At 43.3% G+C, this 21,482-nt stretch overlaps 1 protein-coding gene across 3 annotated transcripts in view; it reads right to left on the bottom strand.

Annotated features, from left to right (window-relative positions):
* Positions 1 to 21,482, bottom strand: part of CEP85 (centrosomal protein 85) — a 509,807-nt gene that overhangs the window by 452,091 nt on the left and 36,234 nt on the right. For 2 of the 3 annotated variants that reach the window (XM_069622843.1, XM_069622844.1), the window contains exons 2-4: positions 3,384 to 3,447; positions 2,743 to 2,883; positions 1,083 to 1,777 (exon numbers count right to left, since the gene is read on the bottom strand). In XM_069622843.1, the coding sequence (XP_069478944.1) occupies positions 1,083 to 1,777; positions 2,743 to 2,883; positions 3,384 to 3,438 (891 nt within the window). In that variant the 5' untranslated portion in view covers positions 3,439 to 3,447. Of the gene's footprint in view, positions 1 to 1,082; positions 1,778 to 2,742; positions 2,884 to 3,383; positions 3,448 to 7,636; positions 7,708 to 21,482 lie in introns of all 3 variants that reach the window. The other variant, XM_069622842.1, reaches the window with a different exon arrangement.

The following is a 21,482-nucleotide window of genomic DNA, read 5'->3' as shown; positions in this document are numbered from 1 at the left end:
AGGGGCTTTTTCCCTTGGTCTCAGGTTGTACAGCTTTATTTCTCACTGTCTGCGACAATGTTCAGCTGTCTTGGTCTTAATATTTGATTCATAAGTATCTAGAATCTCACATATTGGAAAATGTGGTGCCCTCTTTCCCAGTGCCCAATATCAATTTTCTTATGCAAAATGGTCAGATTTCTAATAAAACTCTGGCATTCTTTACTAGGCATCGATTCCTCCATTTTCATCTCTCCAACAAGCCCATTGCTTTATGCTCATGCCCCCATGTATGTTGACTCATTGCTATCCAGTAACATACCCATGGCTTTAAATTCTGAGCCACTGCTTGGTCCACAGCACACTACGTTGGGTTCTTTTCTCTGTTGTGGTGCAAAACTGGCGATTAGAAGCTTCTCTATATACTATGCCAAGTGAGCTGGTGCACGAGAACATACCATATAATGTGGGGTTGTGTGTATACGAGCGATATAGAATACTCCAAACCTGAGGGGTACTGGCATTGTTCTGCATTTTAAACATTCATTCAAATGGTTTGTCAGATAAACAGGGGACTAAAACCTCATAAGCATGCGGTGTAAGAGCAGATCAAGCGAAGTTATGATCGACATTGGTAAATTAGATTGTTAGTGCTATGCAGGGATCTGGAATAATAGAATAGGTTGACCGTTTTGTGTGTTGCCATCTACAATGGGGAGTGGTTTATGAACACTGAATGGCTACTTTCGTGGCTGATCCATTTACAACCAAGGCCTCCCAACAATCTGCGTCATTAAGTAACGGGGAAGAAAGGTGTTGGAGGCAGCAGTATTAATAAAAGCTACACAGTTTTACTAAAAAAACATTTTTAGAATGAAGGCATTCCTTGGGCGGGGGAGGGGCAGTAGTTGGCAGTGTGACAAACTGATAGGGTCATGAAGGTTATAGGAAACAATTGTGACAGGGTCTGCAACAGAGTGATCAGAAGGGGATGAGGGGGAACACCCACTACAAATGTGTGAGGGGAACCCAATCACATGGAGGAAGGAGGGCGTGTGCAGCACACTGAGGGAGGAGAACACCTAAGAGGTGTAGGTTCATACCTGCAACTGCTCCATCTGTACCCGCATGTTTGCCAGTTGTTTCTGCCAGGCAGCCCGCTCTCCAGCAATGTCAGGCTGCATAGAGTGGGACTCTTGCCTCCATAGCTGTGTTTGAGGAGCCATTGGCTTGCAGTAAATGTTCTGTTGGAAGCCCATTGGCATGGGTTTCGCCTTAGTGGTGAGCGAAGAGCCATCTACTGCGCTGTTCAAAGGAGACTTGCTCGTTGGCAGGGACTGATAAGTCTCACGGTCCTTTTCAGCGGTCACAGCCCCATGATTGTAAATCTGCATGCGGAGACGGGCCTCATTGGAAAGGGTGTCCAGCAAAGAAGATTGATTGAGGGTGGGTTCAATATTGGGTACATCAAACCTCCTGATATCATCTCTGCCATGGTCTCCCCAAGGAGAAAGAGAATTCTCAAAGCCATAGTCCCCCAACTTGACAGCAGAAAGTGCATCCGCAGAGAGCGTATCTGAAGATACAGCAGGAGCAGCTCCCTGGGTTGTGTCAGTGATGGCTCTCGGTTGACCGTGTTCCAACAATCCTGCGGAGGTGCAAACTGGACTGCGCACACCTTGTAGGTGGGCAATACCAATGGGACTTCCCTGGGTAGAAGGCATCACATGGGCAGTAGGGATGGTAACATGACTCTTGATTGGCTGAAATGAAGAGGTACCATTGGCAGTGATGAAATCTAGGGACAAAAATAACCAGAATGATTTATGAGCAGGTGCTCTATTCCAGACAGTCCACAGCACAGGGTTATATGACTAACAGAGGTGCATTATTTAAACAATATATTAACAGGTCTGCAAAGGGATATTGGTGGGGGAGCAGGAATGAGAAGAGTCTATACCTGCCTGTCATCTAGTCATCCTGCCTTCTGCACATTCTCCCCCATAATCTAACCAACCTCCCCCCACTACCCCAAACTGTTTTGCTATTGTTCACTATATGCTACATCCAAGTCATGTGCCAACATGTATAACTTGTACCAGAGACTAGATTGTCCTTTATATTGACCCCCTGGTCACAGGATCCCCATATAAGTTGTACTGCCCACCCAGAAGTAACATTCTCACACACAAATAAAGACAAAAGGAAACTAAAAATATCTTGAGCCCATGTGAACCATATTGGTTTGCCAATTACAGCCATGTATGCATGATTGTCAAAATGTGCTGTTCATGTTCACAATTCTCTGATAAAGGGACTGCTGCAGGTTCTCTTATCCCCCAACCACCATGCACTGCAGATTACACACAGGAAGAAGAACACTCAGGTCTGCACACCAAATTAAGTTGTCTTAGTCCATGCTTGGAAAAGGAAAAGATCATACTGCTGATATAGACTCCAATTAAACTACAGACACTTCACAAGAAACACCCTTTTTGTTAGATATCCCATAGCTACAGAAATAACTGCCCAACAAGCTTGAAGATTAAGGAGATGAGGTGGAATAGTGTTAAGAAATTAAATTTGGAGGCAGTTGCCTAGCATCAGATAGGACACATTGGGGGGATTTGAGGCACAGATAAAGGTAGGGGACAGTACAATAGAAGGTCAGTGCTATGGAAAGGTGGTACACCCAGGACCAAAAAACAACCACCCTTGCCAAGCCTACAGTTCCCAATCTTCTGGGATACAGTGCTCACTTACCTTCTGTGCAGTCTGCTCTAAAGGCTGGATTCCCACTCCCCATCATGCCATGTTCATAAGCAAAGCGAGTTTTAAACTTTGCAGACAGTATTGGAGTCTGCCAGTTGGTGTCCGAGCTAACATTCACACCATTGTTAGAGCCTGAAAGAAGGTGAAGAGATTGCAACATGAGGAAAACAAAGAAAGGCTGCAATTTCAAAGGTAACATGCAACACTTCCATACAGCCCTACAAATAAGGGTCATCAGCCCCTTTTACTAAAAAAAAGGCAAATCCTCGCAAGAAATAAAAATAGGGAGTAAAAATACTCCCAACAAAAAATAGGAAACAGACATCGAAGCTGGCGTTTCTGCTCCCCACACAGTTCCATGGATATTTTTGGAGCAGTAGTGTATGTAGTACCACGGGAAGAAACTAGTACTACATGAACCAAAAAGGTGCAAAGTGTTTTAAACTACATGAATAATTGGGTACAAAGAAATATTATAAAAACATTGTTTTACATTTAACATAATTTTACTAATTTATAAAAAACACGCATTGGGAATGTTTCTTACTCCTTAAAAAATAGATTTTACTTCCAACTTTCGAAAATGGGGAGTAAAATACTTGTAAATCTTATCTGTAGAACTGCTTACATACCTGTCCGACTGGTCTGCTGCTGTCTGAAGTCCTGGTGTCTGTTGAGTGCCTCCATAACTGTAGCCTGTGAGAGCAGAAAGTAATGATCAACAGTACACTGAAACCACAGTAAGTTTCCCCAACACCTTTACACCACTAGCAGGCCTGAAGGAGTTAATTCCCACAAAGTTAGGTTTTTGTGTCTTAAACCATCAGAAGCATTTGTTTGGTCTTTTTCAGCATGACCAATATTGACAAAGCGATCTCGGAGCGGTCTTTCTACACAGAGTTCCCCCTCCACCCCGCCCCCCCAGGAAATTCCTTTTTTTTTAACTCCATACCGGTTTTTGATATCATTCAGAAAACATGAACTACCATTGAGGAATTAGTTAGAACAGGGGTTTGCAGCTCTCCAGATGCTTTTAACTACTCCCATGATCAATCACTGTTGGCTATCCTGAGTAAGACTCAGGGGAGTAATAGTTCAAAATATCTGCAGGTTGCAGACCACCCCCTCCCTCCCCAGAGTTAGAACATAGTGAGACACAAATGTAGCATCCATTAGAAGCACACCATTACCCTTTCATGCTTATCAATGCCTTTTACATGTGTCCTAATGCTCCTTCCCAACCACTCAGGGTTAATGCAAGTATGTATGGCACCAACAGACCAGTGGAGTTAAAACTAGCTCCCGTCTGCTGTTTGTGTCTAGCCAACTAGGCTCTTCAAGGTTGCAAGCAGGAGCTCCGACACCAATATCGTGGCAAAGTCTGGAAATTAGTCACTAAACTACATCACATCTATTCTTCGCCCGTACTTATGAATTAATAATGCACATTACATTAGTCTTCATTTTATTTCTAATCGTGCACACAGTTGGCAGATACACAATGAGATAGTGATTTGCCCTAAATTTTGTCAGTCGTGAAAACTAAAGTTGGCAACCTATCCACTATACCTTACTTTCCTCTTCTTCCTTTCTTTTCCGCTAGCTCCCCTCTGCTCACCCTCAACCCCCCCTCTCCCTCCCATTTCCTGTACTACCATAATGCCAGTTTGTTGAGTAGTATGGATAGAAGGTGGAGCATCTCGTTCGTTTTTCGACATAATTTCTCCCGAAGTAATTTCTGGTGACAAAATTACTATGAAAAAAACTCACTGAAATATGGTGGGAGGTTGGTAAGGGTTTGGGGTAGGGGTATTAGCATTGGGAAAGGGAGGGCTTCAGAGAAACACCACCAAATTTTAAAAAAAGTAAACATTAAATCGAAAAAGATTAATAATTCTCTGTAAAAGTTACATCGAAAGAAATGTCAGCAAAGCGACATAGAACCCCTTCAAGTGTCAGATGGGAAATTGCATTTTGTGAGTGTACTTGGGTGGAGTTTAGTTCGAGGATGGATAGATGGAGGTTGAGGGGAGACTCCCTGGAAGGTGGGGTTCACTGGAATGAGTCTATAGGGGTGTTTGGATAAGTTTGCCCGGATGTGAATATGGGGCTGTTGAAAGGCATCTGATGTCTGTGAGGAAGGAGACATATGTCCAAACTGTCTGACTTGTAACCATTGCAAAAACCGCTGGAAAGCATAATAGCTTATCTAGATTGGTGGTCTGTCAGAACTCTATGGGAGGAAACCAGTAAAATGAAAAGTAGACACTTTTTGCTTTGTTTTGACTGCTGATCTGACTTATTGGAGGCAAGTAGTCTTCTGCCTTACTTTCCTTGTGTGGTGCTAATTTTTTATGGGTAAACTGATCAGTCCTGGTAGACGCTCTCCTTTAGTGGACCGCTTGCATTTTTAGATCTGGTAAAACATATTTTTTCTACCGTATGTTTGACTTTGAAACTCATGCACTTCTGCATTTTAGTACATAATGCCATTAAGAGTGCCATTTACTCTAAAATGGCCGTGCCACAAGACATTTGTCCGTCCTTAACCCATTGTTCCTTGGCTACCTTCCTGACCACTTGGGTACGTAATTACAATACATGGGAAGCCTGTGTGTGGTCAGATGTGGATGCTGGGACGGTTGCTCCCCTGAGTCAGTTGCTGGGCAGAATGTTTGGCCAGTGGCTGTCCATGATTGGACAGCCTCTGGCCAGTGTGAATGATGCAGATCCTTACAATTGGTGGCCGTGGTGATATATATATGTCCTTACTGACTCATCGGCGCCCAGATCAAGCCATTTAACCTAGGAACTTACATTCTGAAGGTACATTGTTTTTATGACGTAGCCACCCAGTAAGGAAGGATTTTTGGAAATTCAGGATAGGAATACCTCTTATACCTTCAGAACATCAGTTTGAATTCAAATTATTTCAGGTCCCCTTAAAGGTTTGTTTCACCATGACCATCAACAAATCTCAGAAGCAGACTTTAAAAAGGTAGCAGGGATTGACCTAAGAGAAGACTGCTTCTCGCATATGTAGTCTGTTCCAGAGTGAGCTCAACCAACTCTCTCGTGATTTTCCCTTCAGGTGCCAGGATTACCAATGTAGTTTACAAAAAAAAAAAGCACACAAGTTTGTGTAGGTTGCAGAATCCAAATAAGTAATTTAAATTGTTTTGTCTGTCTCATTGTCCGTTTTTAATTACAACATGAAAACATTTCTGGATGCACTTCAATGGACAACTATCTTTGTTTTGTAGCCAATATGCCCTAACGTCTGCAATAAACATTGCTTATTACGTTAAGACATCAACCTGTAAATTATATTTTGTAAAAACAAAAAAAAGTGTCTCTTGAAAACAATTGTACCAAAACACAAAGAAAGAAATAAGATTTCACAGGAAGTAGCAAGCTTTACAATGGGGTGGGTTTGAGGGACATTCTGACCAGGTTGTGAAGGGGAGTAAATGGAACAGTCACCAGGGACAAAACATAAGTGGACATGCATAGATTAAGGACAGCCAACAATGGACTTCAAGTGCACATAGGCGGTACGGGCAGCTGTGCTCGGGATGAGACCATGATGAGTGAAGTGCTAGAGTGGATGCAGAGGAAGTGAGGGACAGACAGGTTAGATATGAGAGAAATGTGTTAGCAGGCAGATGAGAGTTAGGTTAAGAGGTTAACTGAGAGGCTAAGAGGTAGGCTTTTAGTTTGCTTTTGCACAAATCTGTGTAGACTCTTTCTCGGATTGTCAGAGGAAGAAAATTGCATGCAAGTGGAGCAAGAAGAGAGAACGAGCGGAAGCAAGAGTAAGCACAGGGAGGGCAAGGAACCACAAGGGTAGTTGAAGCAGAGCGAAGATTAAGAGAAGGCTTGTAGCATTGGATAGAGGATAAAGTGGTGACTCAACATGGATAAATATGTGAACCAGTCGAAGACATTTGTAGCCATTTATATACCATTTAGTACTTTACGTATAAATTACACAAAACAGACAAATCAACATAAATTACATATACTCAACTTCATACAGACAGACATCTAAGTTCCAAATAATCCATGTTACAGAACCTTCTTGCATAATACCATATTGTAACCGCAGCCTGCTACAGGGACATTAAATCCGAATCCAGAAACATTCCTGGTTACTGCTAGAACTCAAACATATTCAAACAAAAACAATCCAAGATGTGAAAATCATCCCCACTACTCCAGTTGTGTTCATTTGCGGTTTTTCAACAAACATAGATGTCATCGGATTCATCAAAACGGTACTCGTCCCAACCGTCATCAAATGCCATTCCCCTTCAGAGATTACACTTGCACATAAACCATATATGACAAGTAGATTATTCAAACTGGATTTTGATAGATTCCCAAATCCGATGTAAAGCAATAAGGGTGGACATAGAGTTGGAATTCAGGCACCTGATCTAAAAGTCCTCATCCAGAATCATGTCCTAATCAAGGACCAGATGTCTGAAACATGACAAATGCCCCAGTTTCGGGCATGATGTAAAGATGTGTTTCAGAGTTTCCAAATTGGATGGGTTTTTGCAGATTGTGCAAATACGATCTTCATAATTCATTTTTAATTGGCCACCCTTAACTGTCTGTACTGGCATTTGGTTTATCCTAATGAGCAGGTATACATGTCTTAATTTAGGGTCTGGGCAAAGGATCAAGTATCATTGGGGTTGCATAAATTGGTGGAATACTTTTGCAACAGAGGAGTAACCTTTTAATGTAGCCCATGCTCATAATTACTCAGCCAATCCCATTCTTTCAATTTCCGTGTGAACAACCTATTTACCGTTTTATAACTCGATCGACGTAAAAAGTCTGGTTTCCAATTTATCTTTTCAAAGATTTTATTTACCTGTTGTATAAAGTTATCTTTGCGCCCATCTCCAGTGTGATCAATGGATATCCGTGCAATTGTGGAGGTACCTATAGCAAGTTGTGAACGCATAAATTAAACATTTTTTTTAAAAATCCATTTAAAAAAAAAGAAAATTAAAAAAAAAAAAAAACACACACACACACCTTTCCCTTTAAGTAGCAATGCCGGAAGGGATAGAAGACCCAAGATCAAGTCGAAGGTACTCCATTGAATTACTGCAGGGTATATTAAGCATGCAACGCCAAAAGTGTCCCTCAATTATTTATAACCATTCTAGTCTTGTTCTCTACAGACCTTCCAGCCCATATAAAATGGTCGGGCAAAACCATTGTTTATACAACCTCTAATGAATATCCGGCATATTCCTTCATAAACATTTAATTAGAAAGGTCAGTTGACGGGATTTAGTGGTCTTTATGTCAATGATGGATTTGTAACTAGCATTATATGATAGATTTAAGCCTAGATACTTATATTGTCTGGCATATTGGATCAGGCCCATCTTAAGCGTAATCTGTACTTTATCTTCTTATGGACAGCTAACATGACCCTAGTTTTATCCAGGCTACTCTCCAGATCATTTTCACTGGCATATGTTATCAAATGAGTTAGCAAGATCTGGATGCCGGACAGCGTATGGCACAGAAGCACCAAGTCGTCAGCATAACGAATAGCCGTAATACAGTCTAAACCAATCTTGGGAGCCCAAATCCCCAAAGCCTCAACGCGTCTAATAAGGTCAGAGGGGCCAACATGCATCCCTGCTTCAAACCTCTATTGATGTTAATCACATCAGATAACTAAATTGCCATTACCCAGTCTAATCTTGGCCGTGGTGTTCTTATGCAAGGCTTTGACCATCTCAAGGAGCCAGGGGGAGGGGGGGGGGGGGGGAACTCCACCTCTGCATTTTATTCAGACATTTATGGTTCACCAAATCCAATGCATATTTTAAAAATCAACGTAGGCTACGTATTAAGGAGGGTGGTGGGGGTGGGGAGGGGGATTCGGGGGGGTGTGTGTGTGGGGGCCTATCCTTACCTCTGGTGTGCTGGATTAATTGTACCCGGATATTGGCAATAGGTACTGGCAACGGGCCGAAACCCTGTTTGAAAAGGGTGAAGGAGATCTTTTTCCTCCACCCATGCCGTTAGAGTTTTCAATACACAGGTGGCAAACTATTGTCCCGTTGTATCTAAGAGTGACAAAGACTAATTTTCGGGACTCGACCTGGCTCCACCTTTATGTACTGGGACCAATATTGCACGCGTTCAAGTGTCAGGGATTTTCCTCGGATTACATACTTTGCTGAATAAACTATAAAGCAACAAGGCCCAATTTGATGGATCAGCTTTCGATACAACTGATGCTAGCCCATTAGGGTCGGGTGCTAGAAATTTTGGATTTGTTGATCATACTGATTAGGCAACCATAGATAAAATGCAACGGTCCCTCACTACATATCGTGTTGTCCACCATAGTTGGTTTTACGAGCATTTTAGCTTCAAGAAACTTCTGCCAAGTTGAGCCTTGAATAGGGTTTAACAGCCGATTTACATCTTTAGGTTCCCGAGCCAGGGTAAGGGTTTGCCAGATAGTTTTGGGATTGCGAGTGATCATGACAAGCAGGTGTTGCCACTTTTTATTAAGTGCATGATATTTGTATCTCTTTAGCCAATTGCGATATTTATTTTTACAAATCCAAGCCAATTTATCCACGGTAGTTAATATAGATACATTTGTATATAGTAATTATCTATGAAGTTTCCGTTTGGCCAGTACAATTTCAAAAAGCGGTTTCCCCGTCTAGCCTAATAAAGCAACGGATTTTCCTCTAACACCTGCTCTGTCATGTTCGCAATCCAAAATTCGATGTCATTGGCATTACAGTCGTTCAATGAATGGTGCTGACCCACCCCCCCCCCCCCAGTACATTGAGCAACAGCTTCGCCACCCTTCTGATGTTACCCTCTGATCCTGTAATTCTATTGCCTCCTGGGTCAAGTACCAACTCTCCGGGTCCAGACTCCAGTAACTCCCCAACGGGAATCCGAAACTCCAGCTCCAACCTGTGTTGACCACTGGGGGGCGGAGGGAGGGGGGGGGTTTGTCTTACTTCGAACGTGTATGCACATTCTAGTAAAGGCCCATTCACACAAATATAAAAATCAATGGTACTTTCATTTGCTCCCCAACCCCTCCCCACATCTTCCAAGTCGGTTGCCCAGGGATGTTGTTCTTCAAACGTCCATTCAGGGGAACTATCTCCCAACCGGCCCAAAACTTGGTCCATTCTCCACCTTAAGAGGTTTAAGTTTTTAGAATCATCTCATTTCTTTAGGGATTTTCCCCGCCAGGGTTTTATTTACAAACTCACCACATTTAGCACACAGTAATATATCTTTATTAGGATCCATTACCCATGTCATCAAAGGCCTGTCGATATATTTAAAAATAATCTGAGATTTCCCGTTCCCAGGGTGGTCATAAATAGGCGGGTAATACCCAACTAGTTTCAACTGCAATTGCAACACTGTTTTCCTCCATCGGCTTTATCAGCGCAGAAGGCATTTCAGAGGCTACCCCAATAAGCGAACCCCCAGATGGACGGCCCTTTATGCCTTTTATTACCATAGCTTGGTAAATAGCATACCCGTCCATGGAGAGGACCTTCCACATCCAAGATTCCTGCAACATTAATACTTAAATTTAGACTTGCAAGCGAACCATCAACAGCGGTGATGTGCGAGTCCCCCCGGGTGTGCCAAGATTTATTTAATCACTTTTGGGCATCCCAGATGCCAGGAATGAGGCCCTGTAGGCATTTCCACCCCTGGACGTTATCGAAGCCCTGTTTGACCTCCTTTTTGAGGATAGCTCAGGGAACATTGTTCCCTTTCTTGCTACATTTTTCAAATACATTTCCATCAACTTTCAAGGGTGGGTCTGATTCAAAGTTGTACCCCATGAATTCCAATGAATCTTATTGCGCTCCGATTAGAGCGGCAGTTGCCGGCAGTGCACAATGAATCCTGGACATGTAAGGAAAGTACACACCACAGGCTCAAAAGGGGGACAGTCCTCCCAATAGTCGCCTCACGTTGCACAGGACCCAACAACCATGTCCATAGAACACAGCAAATCTCCACAGTATAGAGGTGCACTGGTCCATCGAAGCGCACACAATGCCCTTTAAGGTTCCAAATTACTTTAGTAAGTTAGTCCTTCCTTGCGGGAGGCGCACGTTCTTCCGAGGGGGCTGCACCTCCCACAAACACAGACACTCAAAAGGCTGAGTGTTTAACAGTCAGTGGAGCAGGAAGTCACGCCTTCCCCAATGCCCAGCAAAGAAATGCTTCAGTGCGTCCGACAGCACGGCAGAATTGCCAACACAGAAACACTCTGCTCACTAGAAGGAACGTAAATCTGACCCTGGCGACTATACGAGGAAGTAGGTGTGAAGTCGGAGTTCAAAGAGTCCTAGTAGCAAAGTCAATGATCTTGTCGGGAGCGAGGAAGGTCAATAGAGGGTCTTCAATTTTGGAAACATTAGCAGCAAAGTATTCAGCTAGGTTTTTATCTGTGAGTAGAGTTGATAGTCAGACTTAGAGGAGTGAGTTTAGGGTGTCCTGTCACCGGAGAGGATGGTTGGAGATAGAGACAATGAGGGTTAGATAAAATTCCCTTTTCGTTGTATCACGAGTGGACGAGAGAGTTCAGGGCAGAGAGGTATAGTTGCAGGTTGTCATGCGAGTGGGTGCGCCTCCATTTACACAGCAGCCGACGCATGCCTGTGCAGCGAGAGTATATGAATGGGGTGATCCATGGTTGAGGATACTGAGACTTAGGGGTGAAAATAAACAGTGGGAGGAGAAGTGAATGAGTTATAGTAGGGAGTGGCAGCTCGAGGAGGCAAGGTTTGTGGAAGAGGCACTGTTTGTGAGAGGAGAATGAGAACTGTAGGTCAGAGAGAAAGGGTGGGGGGGGAATAGCAGAAGGTTATATTTCCTTAAGTAATAGGTAAAGCAACTAGTAAGGAAAGGTCAGGGGGTGGAAAGAAGATGGTGGTGGTGGTGATGGAAACAATTGAGTGATCAGATATTGGTGGTGTGACGGTAGTATTAGTGGCTGAGAGAGGTGAAGGTGTATAAGAGATCCAAAGGCCCCTGTGTGGCTAGGTTATGGATGAAGTGGAGAGCGTGGTCACTAAGAAAAGACTGGCGTTCAGATTTCTGAGAAGTGGTTGGAGAGGGACAGTTAACATAACCTAAGGAAATGAGGTGATGTTTAGTGCGAAAGGGAATCAAGGAGTTTCCCAAGATCAAAGAATGGATCAGTGGGACCAGGAGGGCAATACACACGGAGATGTGAACTGAGAGAGGCAGAAGAATAGTAGAGAAGGTGAATTCAAAAGAGGTAAGAGGACATGGCATTAAGATGGGAAGTGTGTAAGTGTCCATCCCCTCCACCTCTGCCAGTCATTCGAGGAGAGTGAATAAAGAATAGTTTGGAGTCATGTAGGTCCGGCAGAGGGAAAGTGACAGATGGAGAAATTGAGGTTTCAGTGATAGCAAGAATGTCTAGGGGAGGACAGCTGGCATGAAAGTAGTCAATGATAAAGGATGTTTTGTTGCATATATAACGAGCATTCCAGAGTGCAATGCTCAGTTGATGAGGTAAGGAAGAGTAGAGCAGTTTTATTTTTATTTTCTTGGGGTTAAGACATGTTCAACCTTAACAATGTTGCACATAGAAAACAGATATACCAATTTAAAAAATATATTAAAATGAGAAACTCCCCCAAACAAATAAGTATATTGTACATTCAATTAAACAGTCGTTCATGCACAGACAAAAACATACAATCCCTATTTAGATAAAAGGGCTAAAAACAGTTTGCAAGGAAGGAACTAAAGTTCACGTCAAATACTACCTCAGGAAATGCACCCCACAAATTCAGACAGATAATAAAACCAGTGACGCTAAAACCATGGGGGATGCCTCACCTCCCAAGCACATAGCGATAGAAGGCAAATTATTGCAAACTAGTTTAAAGAATATCATGCAAGACTCTTGCAGATTGTAACATTAGATTAACAGATGCTTCAATGTCTCGTAGGAGTTATCGTTTTCATAGAATCTACATAGACTTTGTTCCTTAGATATAATCTTCCTATGTAACAGTATTTCTTTGGTTAGAAACAACTAAATCGCATAAAGTTAAGTATTACAGTAGAGCTTGGACTCAACTAGCGTTCAGATGCAGGAGCTCCCAGATTTGCATGCTCCTCGGCTAGATAGCGCAGGGATTTAAAACTGTGAAAGTCATCTTCAATACAGCAACAGTCATTAGAGTAAAATACACTTTACCTGGATCGCATTTTAAAGGTTCCACTTCAAATGTGTGAGGCAGACAGAATTTTATGACAGCAAAACACAAATCCATTTACTGCAGAACTGTAGCCCGACTGGACCACGGAACCCTGAGCCCCATGTAGGAATTCAGTAAATGATTCAATAAAGGTGGATATAGTTCCATCTAATGCGTGCCTCCATTGAAATCGGCACTAATTCAAACCTAATGGCTATAGTCGGCACTGCATTGGGAATATGCAAAACCTTCTCCATAGAAGCAGATTGTGTACAGAGCACTAGCAAGTCGTAGATCTGTCCAGTCGGAAGCCAAAGAGAAATAGACTAGGGTCAGGAGGTGATGGGCACGCAAAAATATTTACGATGGGATGTGGCCTACTGCATGCAAATCAATGAAGTGTCACTCCATTCTAAATTTAGATTGATACGCTTTAAAATAATTATGCACAAATTGCATTATGCACTGGCGATATTGCGCACGTTTAGTAATGACGCTGCGAGGAACTGCCCAGATGTAGATCTCCTGACATGGAACACTTTCAAATGTTTTGGGCATGTCCTGTGCCCTCTGCATACTGGAAAGGCATATGAACTGAACTGTCCTTGATGGTGGTCTTGGAGGTTCCTACTGATCCATGCAGTGCCTTATTGGGTTACTACTGTAAAATGAATAGGGTGAAGAGAAAATGTCTAAATATTGCATTCCTGTTGGCCAATAGAGCCATACTGTTGCACTGGGACAATAGGCCACCAGCTTTGAGGATTTACTTGTTGGCGTGGACATGGGACAATGAGATGGTGTATGCTTTGTTCCAAGCCGAGCCGGCCCAAGGATATATGGGTATACCTGCATATTTGCTTACAAGTAGTGGCCATTTTAGCAATTTAGACACAGTCAGCGTTACGAATATTGGTGTTGTGTTGAAGTGTTTGTTCGACAGGCTGAAAGACTGCAAGTTATATCGTAGTGTGCTGAAGAAATTCTGGACATGTATAATTTGTTGTGTACCCATGAACATGATATCTAAGTCCAAGTACTTAAATAAAAGTTTTAAAAAAACAAAAGATTTTAAAAAAAACTCATTTCATACAAGCAATGTAAAGTGTGCAAACATGGTCAGTCATAAGGTTGCTAAAAAAGCAACCTGTAAACACTCACAAAGCGCAATGCTGTAATGTTAAGCCAGGTAATCAGCAGCCCTCAAGAAGCACCCTATCACTAATCCAAACTGCAAACCTTTTAATCCTAGCACTTCAGCGCTCCAAAATATCTCATTTACATGTGACAATATAAACCACCAAATGAATGAAAAATGTACTGCAACCCTACCTCCCAACCCATCAGTAGCCCTTCACCAATTCCAATCACTCTTGCCTTAATTAACCCAACACCTTCCACCAACATTAACTTTAGCCATATATTAACTCCAGCTCCAAAGCTTAGCCCCAAACCTTGCACATCATCAGTGGTATTTGAACTTTTTGATGCCCTCCCACCCCAGGGGGCCCAAAGTATTTGTCGAAAGGGGCCCAGGCCCTTTAAAAACGAATAGAAAATATAAGCAGTAGAAAATGCTTGTATTTTATACTAGTGGAAAAGCCTGCATACACAAGATAGTGTGCGTAAAGGAAAACATTTACAGAGTGTAAATCTATTATGTGGTGTATTATAAAGTAATTTTTGTAAATAGAAAAAAAAGGATTGAGGATTTTGTAAAGGATCTTTCTTTTACATGGAGGAGTAACCTAACAAAATCTCACAGAATCCATTGTACATACGGCCAATCTTCTCCTCAAGGTCTTGGATTCCCCTTACGGGTTGTGGACTAAAATATATGTTGAGGGATGTCAGAGTAATACAATTCACGTGCAGCATGATTCGAAGTAGACATGGGATCATAAAATAAAGTACATTGAAATAAAATAAAGTTTAAAACTTGCATGAAGAATATTGATAACATAGCTACAATATTACAATTAATGATTACATAATACATAAGTACATACACAATATATATATTTTGTTAGCAATTCTGTTATTTTTGAAATACACCGTTTGCCTGGAAGAGGAACTTGAAGTCTTATTGGTGTATGCGTAAGGCAACAGCTCCCTCTAGCAGTGATAAAAGGTGAAGCAGGGAGGACGGCTTCAGACAAACGTACATCTAGCCTTTTAATTATATAGTATATGAAACCAGTCATCTTAATCCCTTTTGGTCCCACCCAAACATCCTTCAGGCCCCCCGTTTGGGGGGCTGCCACCCCTTCAGAAGACCACTGCACAATACAAACTCCTCCGTTTATCCTAATCCCTTCCTTTCCACAAGACTTCTGCAAACCATCCCTATCTTTGCCTCCAATCCAACTACTTACTCGGTTAACCTTAGTTTTACCGGAACACCTACCCTAACCCATACTCTACCCAAACCAAACTCCAACACCACCAGCCCAAAACAATCACCCAGCCCCAACATTTATCACACTTCTAACCAAATCTGTACTCTAACCTAACACTAGCCCCAAATGCATTCCCCAGAACTACATTTTTAGCTACTATTGAGCTGCACTTTTGTCTACATTTTGTTTGCACACTGTCACTGAAAAAGCATTTTCACCGCCATTTTAGTTAGCAACATTTTTGATATTGCCATTAAGGCTGTGACGAAACGACTTCTACTCTGCAGGAGCACAGTGGTGAGTAATGCCTGAAACACCTACTGAGTCAAACACTATTAGGAAACCAGCAGCGATTCCTAATCATAAAAGGTGAAATAGGCAAAGCCTGACAGGTATGCATCCATCACCTCTTTTGGGAAAATGGACGAGGGCAGGTTCTACTTTTCAGCAGATGTGTGGTCGAATACAGTTGCATCACAAACAATAGTACTGTGATACCAAAATAAAAACGTCCAACCATGGTTCTATTAAATTAGGAAATGTAATTAAAAGCTTTTTTTTAATAAAAAAAAAAAACACATTGCAAGAACGAATTAAAAACACTAAATACCCACCCCTGTAAAAGAATGCAGACTGAGAGCAAAGGGGGCACTCTGGGTGACGACAGGTATGCAGGGAAATAATTGAGGAGCAAATCTCACAAATAGGATTTTGAAATTGCAAATAAGACAGTAGGACCCTTTAAGATGTACCGGGAGCACTCCAAATTCCTTAATTGTTCCTTTTGGCATCTTGACTGCATCAAGCCAGGCCTCTTAGCGCTTTACTGCAGTTGAGCCGATGTTAGGACAGTCAAGCTGGTATAAGTCCGCTTAGAGACAAGGTTCTCTGTGGATTGAGGCAATGGCACTAGAGAGGGGTTGAGTTGATGGTTCTCAACTGGTCAAGTTTTATTTTTATTAATTATTGTTTAAAGCGTGGAACTAGCGCAAAAGCAGCGGAGCGCTCTACAGAGCATGGGGAGCCAGCATTTGGGCGGGCATGTTTCAACAGAAGCGCAGTACTGTGAGGTCTGTGCTTCGATATGTGTATCCATTGGAATTAGTCCTTGGTCAGGTGGTGTTAAAAGTCATGTTTTGAGAGACAGTAACATTGGAGAATTGTGGGGTCATTCCTGGCAGACACCAGGATAAGAGTTTCAGAGAGTGGTTGCATAACAAGTGAAGGATTGTTTGCAGGACCTCTCTTTGTGGATCAGATGTGATTCAAGCCGGTTGGTGAATTTGCTGTGTGAGGAGCGTGTGCCACCATGTGGAGTTTAGCCGCCAGTTACGCTGGTGTGCTACTCGGGACGGCTTTTTAGAGGATACATGCAGTCTTGAACAGTATCCCGGCTTGGAGTGGAAATCAATGTAGTTTGAGTAGGATGGGGTAATTCGGTCAAATTCCTGTATTCCCTTAAAACGTGCCGCAGCGTGGTGGACTGCTTTTAGGGGTGCAAGTCAGCAGATTGGAGCCTCGTCAAGAGAGCATTTCCCTCCCAATCGGTGGTCGAGACCGCAAGGGCCTGCACTACGGTCTGGATGTCCCGCGGCATGATGAAGGGTTGGATTGTTCGCATGGTTCAGATTCTGAGCCAGGCTTTTTGGGCCTTCGTGGCCATGTGTTTCTGGAAGGGCAGATTGCGGTCAATGGTGAGGCCTATGGATTTTTGCAGAGTCGAGAGTTGTGGATCAAATCCTTCTAGGCACATATCATTGAGCCGTTGTTGGACACAATGAGGACGAATTCAGTCTTGGATAGGTTTAGTTTGAGGTAGACAGTCGACATCCAGGACTGGATGATGGCTAGATAATAGTGGAGATGAGCGAAGTCCTGCTCACCATTTACTCATGTACAACCGAGCACTGTCTGCATATTGGTGGGTGGCTATATTGTGATCTTTGAGGAGAGTGCTCAGAGGCTCCATGTAGATGGGGACTCCGCAGGAGACCTGGAGTCAGAGCGCAACACAGCCTACTGGCTGTTAGGAGGTAAACCAATTCAGGACTATATTAGAGGATCCGATCCTGCCTGCAAGGAGGGAGAGAAGGAGGCTGTGGTCAACGTTGTTGAATGCAGCCGAGAGGTCAAGGAGGACGACGAGGCACAAGTTTCCCTTATCCATGATTTGGAGAGCATCATCCACCACCTGGATGGTGCATGTCTCGATGCTACACTTTGGGCGAAATCCTGACTGAGATTCAATTAGGAGGGGAGGTTGTTCGATTCTGGAGAGTAGTTGTGTAGCAACTTTTCTTTCCAAGATTTTGCCAATAACTGGAGGTTCGCAATGGGCCAGTAGTTGGCCAGGTCGCCTGGGTCCAATCTTTTTTTCCAAAAGAGGTTATACGACACCAGTCCATCGGCAAGGGAAGCATGGATGATGCCGAGCAATCAATTGTTTAATGTTGGAAGCCAGAATTATATTGTCAGAATAAGAAGCATGTTTGAGGGAAGCAATCATTTTTAGAAGATCCAGAGAAAAGGGAGGGCAGAATTCGGTCCAGAGGGGTACTTTGCATGTTGGGGTGCAGGGGATGAAAATACTGTGAGGTGGATTCGATTGTCTCTCGGGTGTCTATTTTTTCAATACAAAATGTGTAGTCACATGTGTTCTGCGTGGCTGGTATCTCGGGGGGCACGTGAGGGTTTGGTACAATGCTTTACTCATTCAAAAAAAAAAAGGTCTTTTCTCCTCTTAGAGGCTGCTGCAATGGTGGTAGAGTAGTAAGCGGCTTTGGCATTCAAACTTCTATGGTTTGCGAACAGAGATTTGAATTTGGTGATAGCTCCTGAGTTATGGTTTTTGCGCCAACGTTTCTCTAGGGCTCGGAGAGTTTATTGGAGGCTAGCTCAGGGGTGTTCCATGGGACGGATAGTTTGGTCTTAGTCCAGATTGATTTGAGGGGGTTTGGGCGATGGGAGGTGCGGGGGAGGGGTACGAGTGTCCACCATTTTCAAAGCAGAGTTAATGAATAATTCCAGGAGGCCCGTGGCATTCCCTGTGCTGGAGAAATCTGCAAAGTTTCCTTCTAGCTCATTGACCGAGAAGGTTTTCAATGAGCGGCGTTGAGATGCGGGGGGAGTTTAGCATGACCTTTGGGAGCCATAGTCGAGTGCGTGACTGATAAGGGAGGGTGGGGTGGTCAGACCAGTCAGTGGGATAGAGTCTGCACAGGTGATGATGTGAAAACTAAGTCTAGGGTGTTGCCTTTGCTGTGCTTGGGGGAGAGCACAATTTGCTTAAGATCAATGGAAGCGGTCAGTGCGAAAAGCATGCTTCCAGTCCGGTTGTCAGCCTGTGACTCAGGGACGTTAAAATCACTGTGACAGACATTTGAATGTGCTAATTTGGCAGAGTAGAGCAAGTTGGAGACATCTGCAATGTAAGTCACTCCTGTGAGGTGGTCTGTAGATGAGGTGGAAGGTGATGGATTTGTTGGGTGACAGAGGGAAGGGAAGCAGCAGACAAGTGATTCAAATGAGTTTTTCTGGGCATGGGTGATGAGGGAGCATGCCAATCACTCCTGTGGGCGATTGCCACTCAGGCTCCTACCCGGCATGTTCGATGCAGTAGTCTCGGGGTAAAACGATGTTGAAAACATGGGGAAGACAGGGTGAACCATGTTTCAGTGAACACCGCATCAAGGTTGTACGAGATGAGGGTCAGCGATCTCTGCAGCATGAGCTACTGCAATCTCTGCAGCGTGAGCAACTGCTGAGCATGCATTGATCAACATCAGAGCGTGTGCATGTGGTCTGTGGGTGTTGGATAGGGGCAAGGGCAATATGGATTAGGTTCCTAGAATAGCTTGCCGGGACTGTCTACAGCACTTGGCCATTCGAACCCTAGTGAGTTGTGTTGGGTCAAGTTGGCATTCGAGATGGGCGAGTCATTGACTTCCAGAGGGTAGAGTCTAATTTCTAGCTCGGTCAAGATGATGTTTTGGTTGAGTAGAGTCAGTGGCTCGGATGGGGCAGGTCGGGTGATTCCACAGCAGAGAGGCGGTGGTCAATTCCAGGCAGACAGTCTGATCGTAGAAGCAAGTAAGTGGATCGAAGTTCTTAGAGGACTAAAAGCAACACTGCAGGTCCTGTGGAAGCTGGTTGTGAGAAGGGTGCTGTTGAGCCAGCTCAAAGAGGTCTTGAGACCGTAAACAGGGTTCTGAGCTGCTCATGGATGGCCCTCACACTGCCAATAGAATACATTTCTGTTGTTCAAGCAGCTTATGGAGCCTTGGGTTAATCCTGGGCTGCAGGGCCTATAACAAGAAACCCATGTCACTCGTCGGAAAAAACCTTCCCTTGCGACTTTTATATGTTTGCTCAAAATTTGCCATTTTATTAAATACAAATTATTAAACGCCTTACTATCCCCTACTCTGACAAGGATGATTTCCCTGCCTAACAAAACTAAGGGGAAACACTAACACACGATGTCTATCCCTCACATTTAAACAAATACAAAGAAAATAAATGGCCTTCTCAAATAACGTCAACAATTATAGATACAGTTCCTTGATAACCTTTTAGTAACCTGGGTGAACTCCCTTCCCCCGAATTGAAGGTACATTCAGCTCGAATGTTCAACAAAAAGAAAAAAAAAATCCATGCAGATTGAATCAGGAACTGAGACTGTTCTAGGTCAAGGTAAAGTTTTGTTAGCTAAGGTTCCAACAAAGCTTCTCCTCTTGCTAGAATAGCATCAATGTTATTCTTAGCCACAATGCTTTTCCACAACTCCCAGGTGTCCAAGAAGAATAAAGGAAATGCAGGTTCTGCGAATGCTAGTGAAACACAGTTCTTGGTTAACAGTTATAATGTCTCTCTTTACAATATTAGGATTTACAATAGATATCTTTGTCAGGAATACTTCACAGTGCTGCTGTTTCTACTTCAACAAATACACTTCCACCACAGTTTACCTTGAGGACAGTCTCCTTTGTCTCCTAGTATTCCACTTCAATTGTGCTACTGAAGTGTTGCATCTACTGATCAGAAAGATCACCACAACTAAACAGGTACACCTTTAAAGAGGCAAAGCACTCTTCCTCTGAATATCCCTCTTCCAAAGTCGTAGACTCTTTGCCTCTCGTGTCTAGCAGTAACCAACATCAGCAACCTAAGTTTGCCTTTATGACCCAATTCTGACGGTCTTTGGCAATATAGGCTGCGTCAACTTTTAAATAATATTTATAAACAGCCAAAATAATGACACAGAAGCGTTGGTGCCACTTTTGAATTTAGGTAATGCTTGCACACTTGTAGCTTAGAAAATGTTGAACTATTAGGGTCACAATATTGGTTGGTTTGTTTTCTGGCTTTGAGAAAGGCTTCTCCCTCCCTCCAACTGCAGATACAATGTTTAAATATTTAACAATTCTTTATAAGCAATCATCGTTCGCATGAATACAGATTCAAAGTTCAGTGTTCTCTGCAAAAGCGAAATTTGGCACTCGCAACCACTTAAGGTTTTATAAGGTTTAAATGTTCAACAGGGGCTTTCCGTAGCGTGCATTCTTCACGTGAGTGAAAGAGAATGCCCTATTATATGCAAGTGCTACATTTCTCAATTGTTCCATTAAAAATTCAACTAACAACTTCAGCTCGCTTCTGCTTGTACAAGTGAATATTAAGCTGGATACTGTTGCCAGCAGTGCTCGCACAACAATCAACGCCAGGTCTCACCAGCATCTGTAATCTTTTATCCACAACTTCTATTACTTCGGGCTTCACTTGGCACCCACACCCTTGCTCGCTGAAGGTGTCGCCGGTCTGGCCACTCGATTAAGGAGCCCCTCTCGCTCCCAAGACCAGCAGGGGTATAACAGTTCCTCGGTCTACGACACGCTTCTTACTCAGCAACCTCTGCAATTAGGCTCACATTTGGGAAAGGCAGCCTTCCTGCATGCCTTCCTCTGCACCTTAGTGGGGGGGAAGAGAACAAACAGATGACATCTGCAGCATCAAGTTCCGGCGTCCCTTCGATTCGGTCTGCCTGAATTGCGAG

Source organism: Ambystoma mexicanum, chromosome 11 (genome assembly GCF_040938575.1).
Source record: "Ambystoma mexicanum isolate Mex_15411 chromosome 11, UKY_AmexF1_1, whole genome shotgun sequence".
Lineage (NCBI taxonomy): Eukaryota > Metazoa > Chordata > Amphibia > Caudata > Ambystomatidae > Ambystoma > Ambystoma mexicanum.
This window is presented reverse-complemented; position numbering and strand designations above follow the sequence as displayed.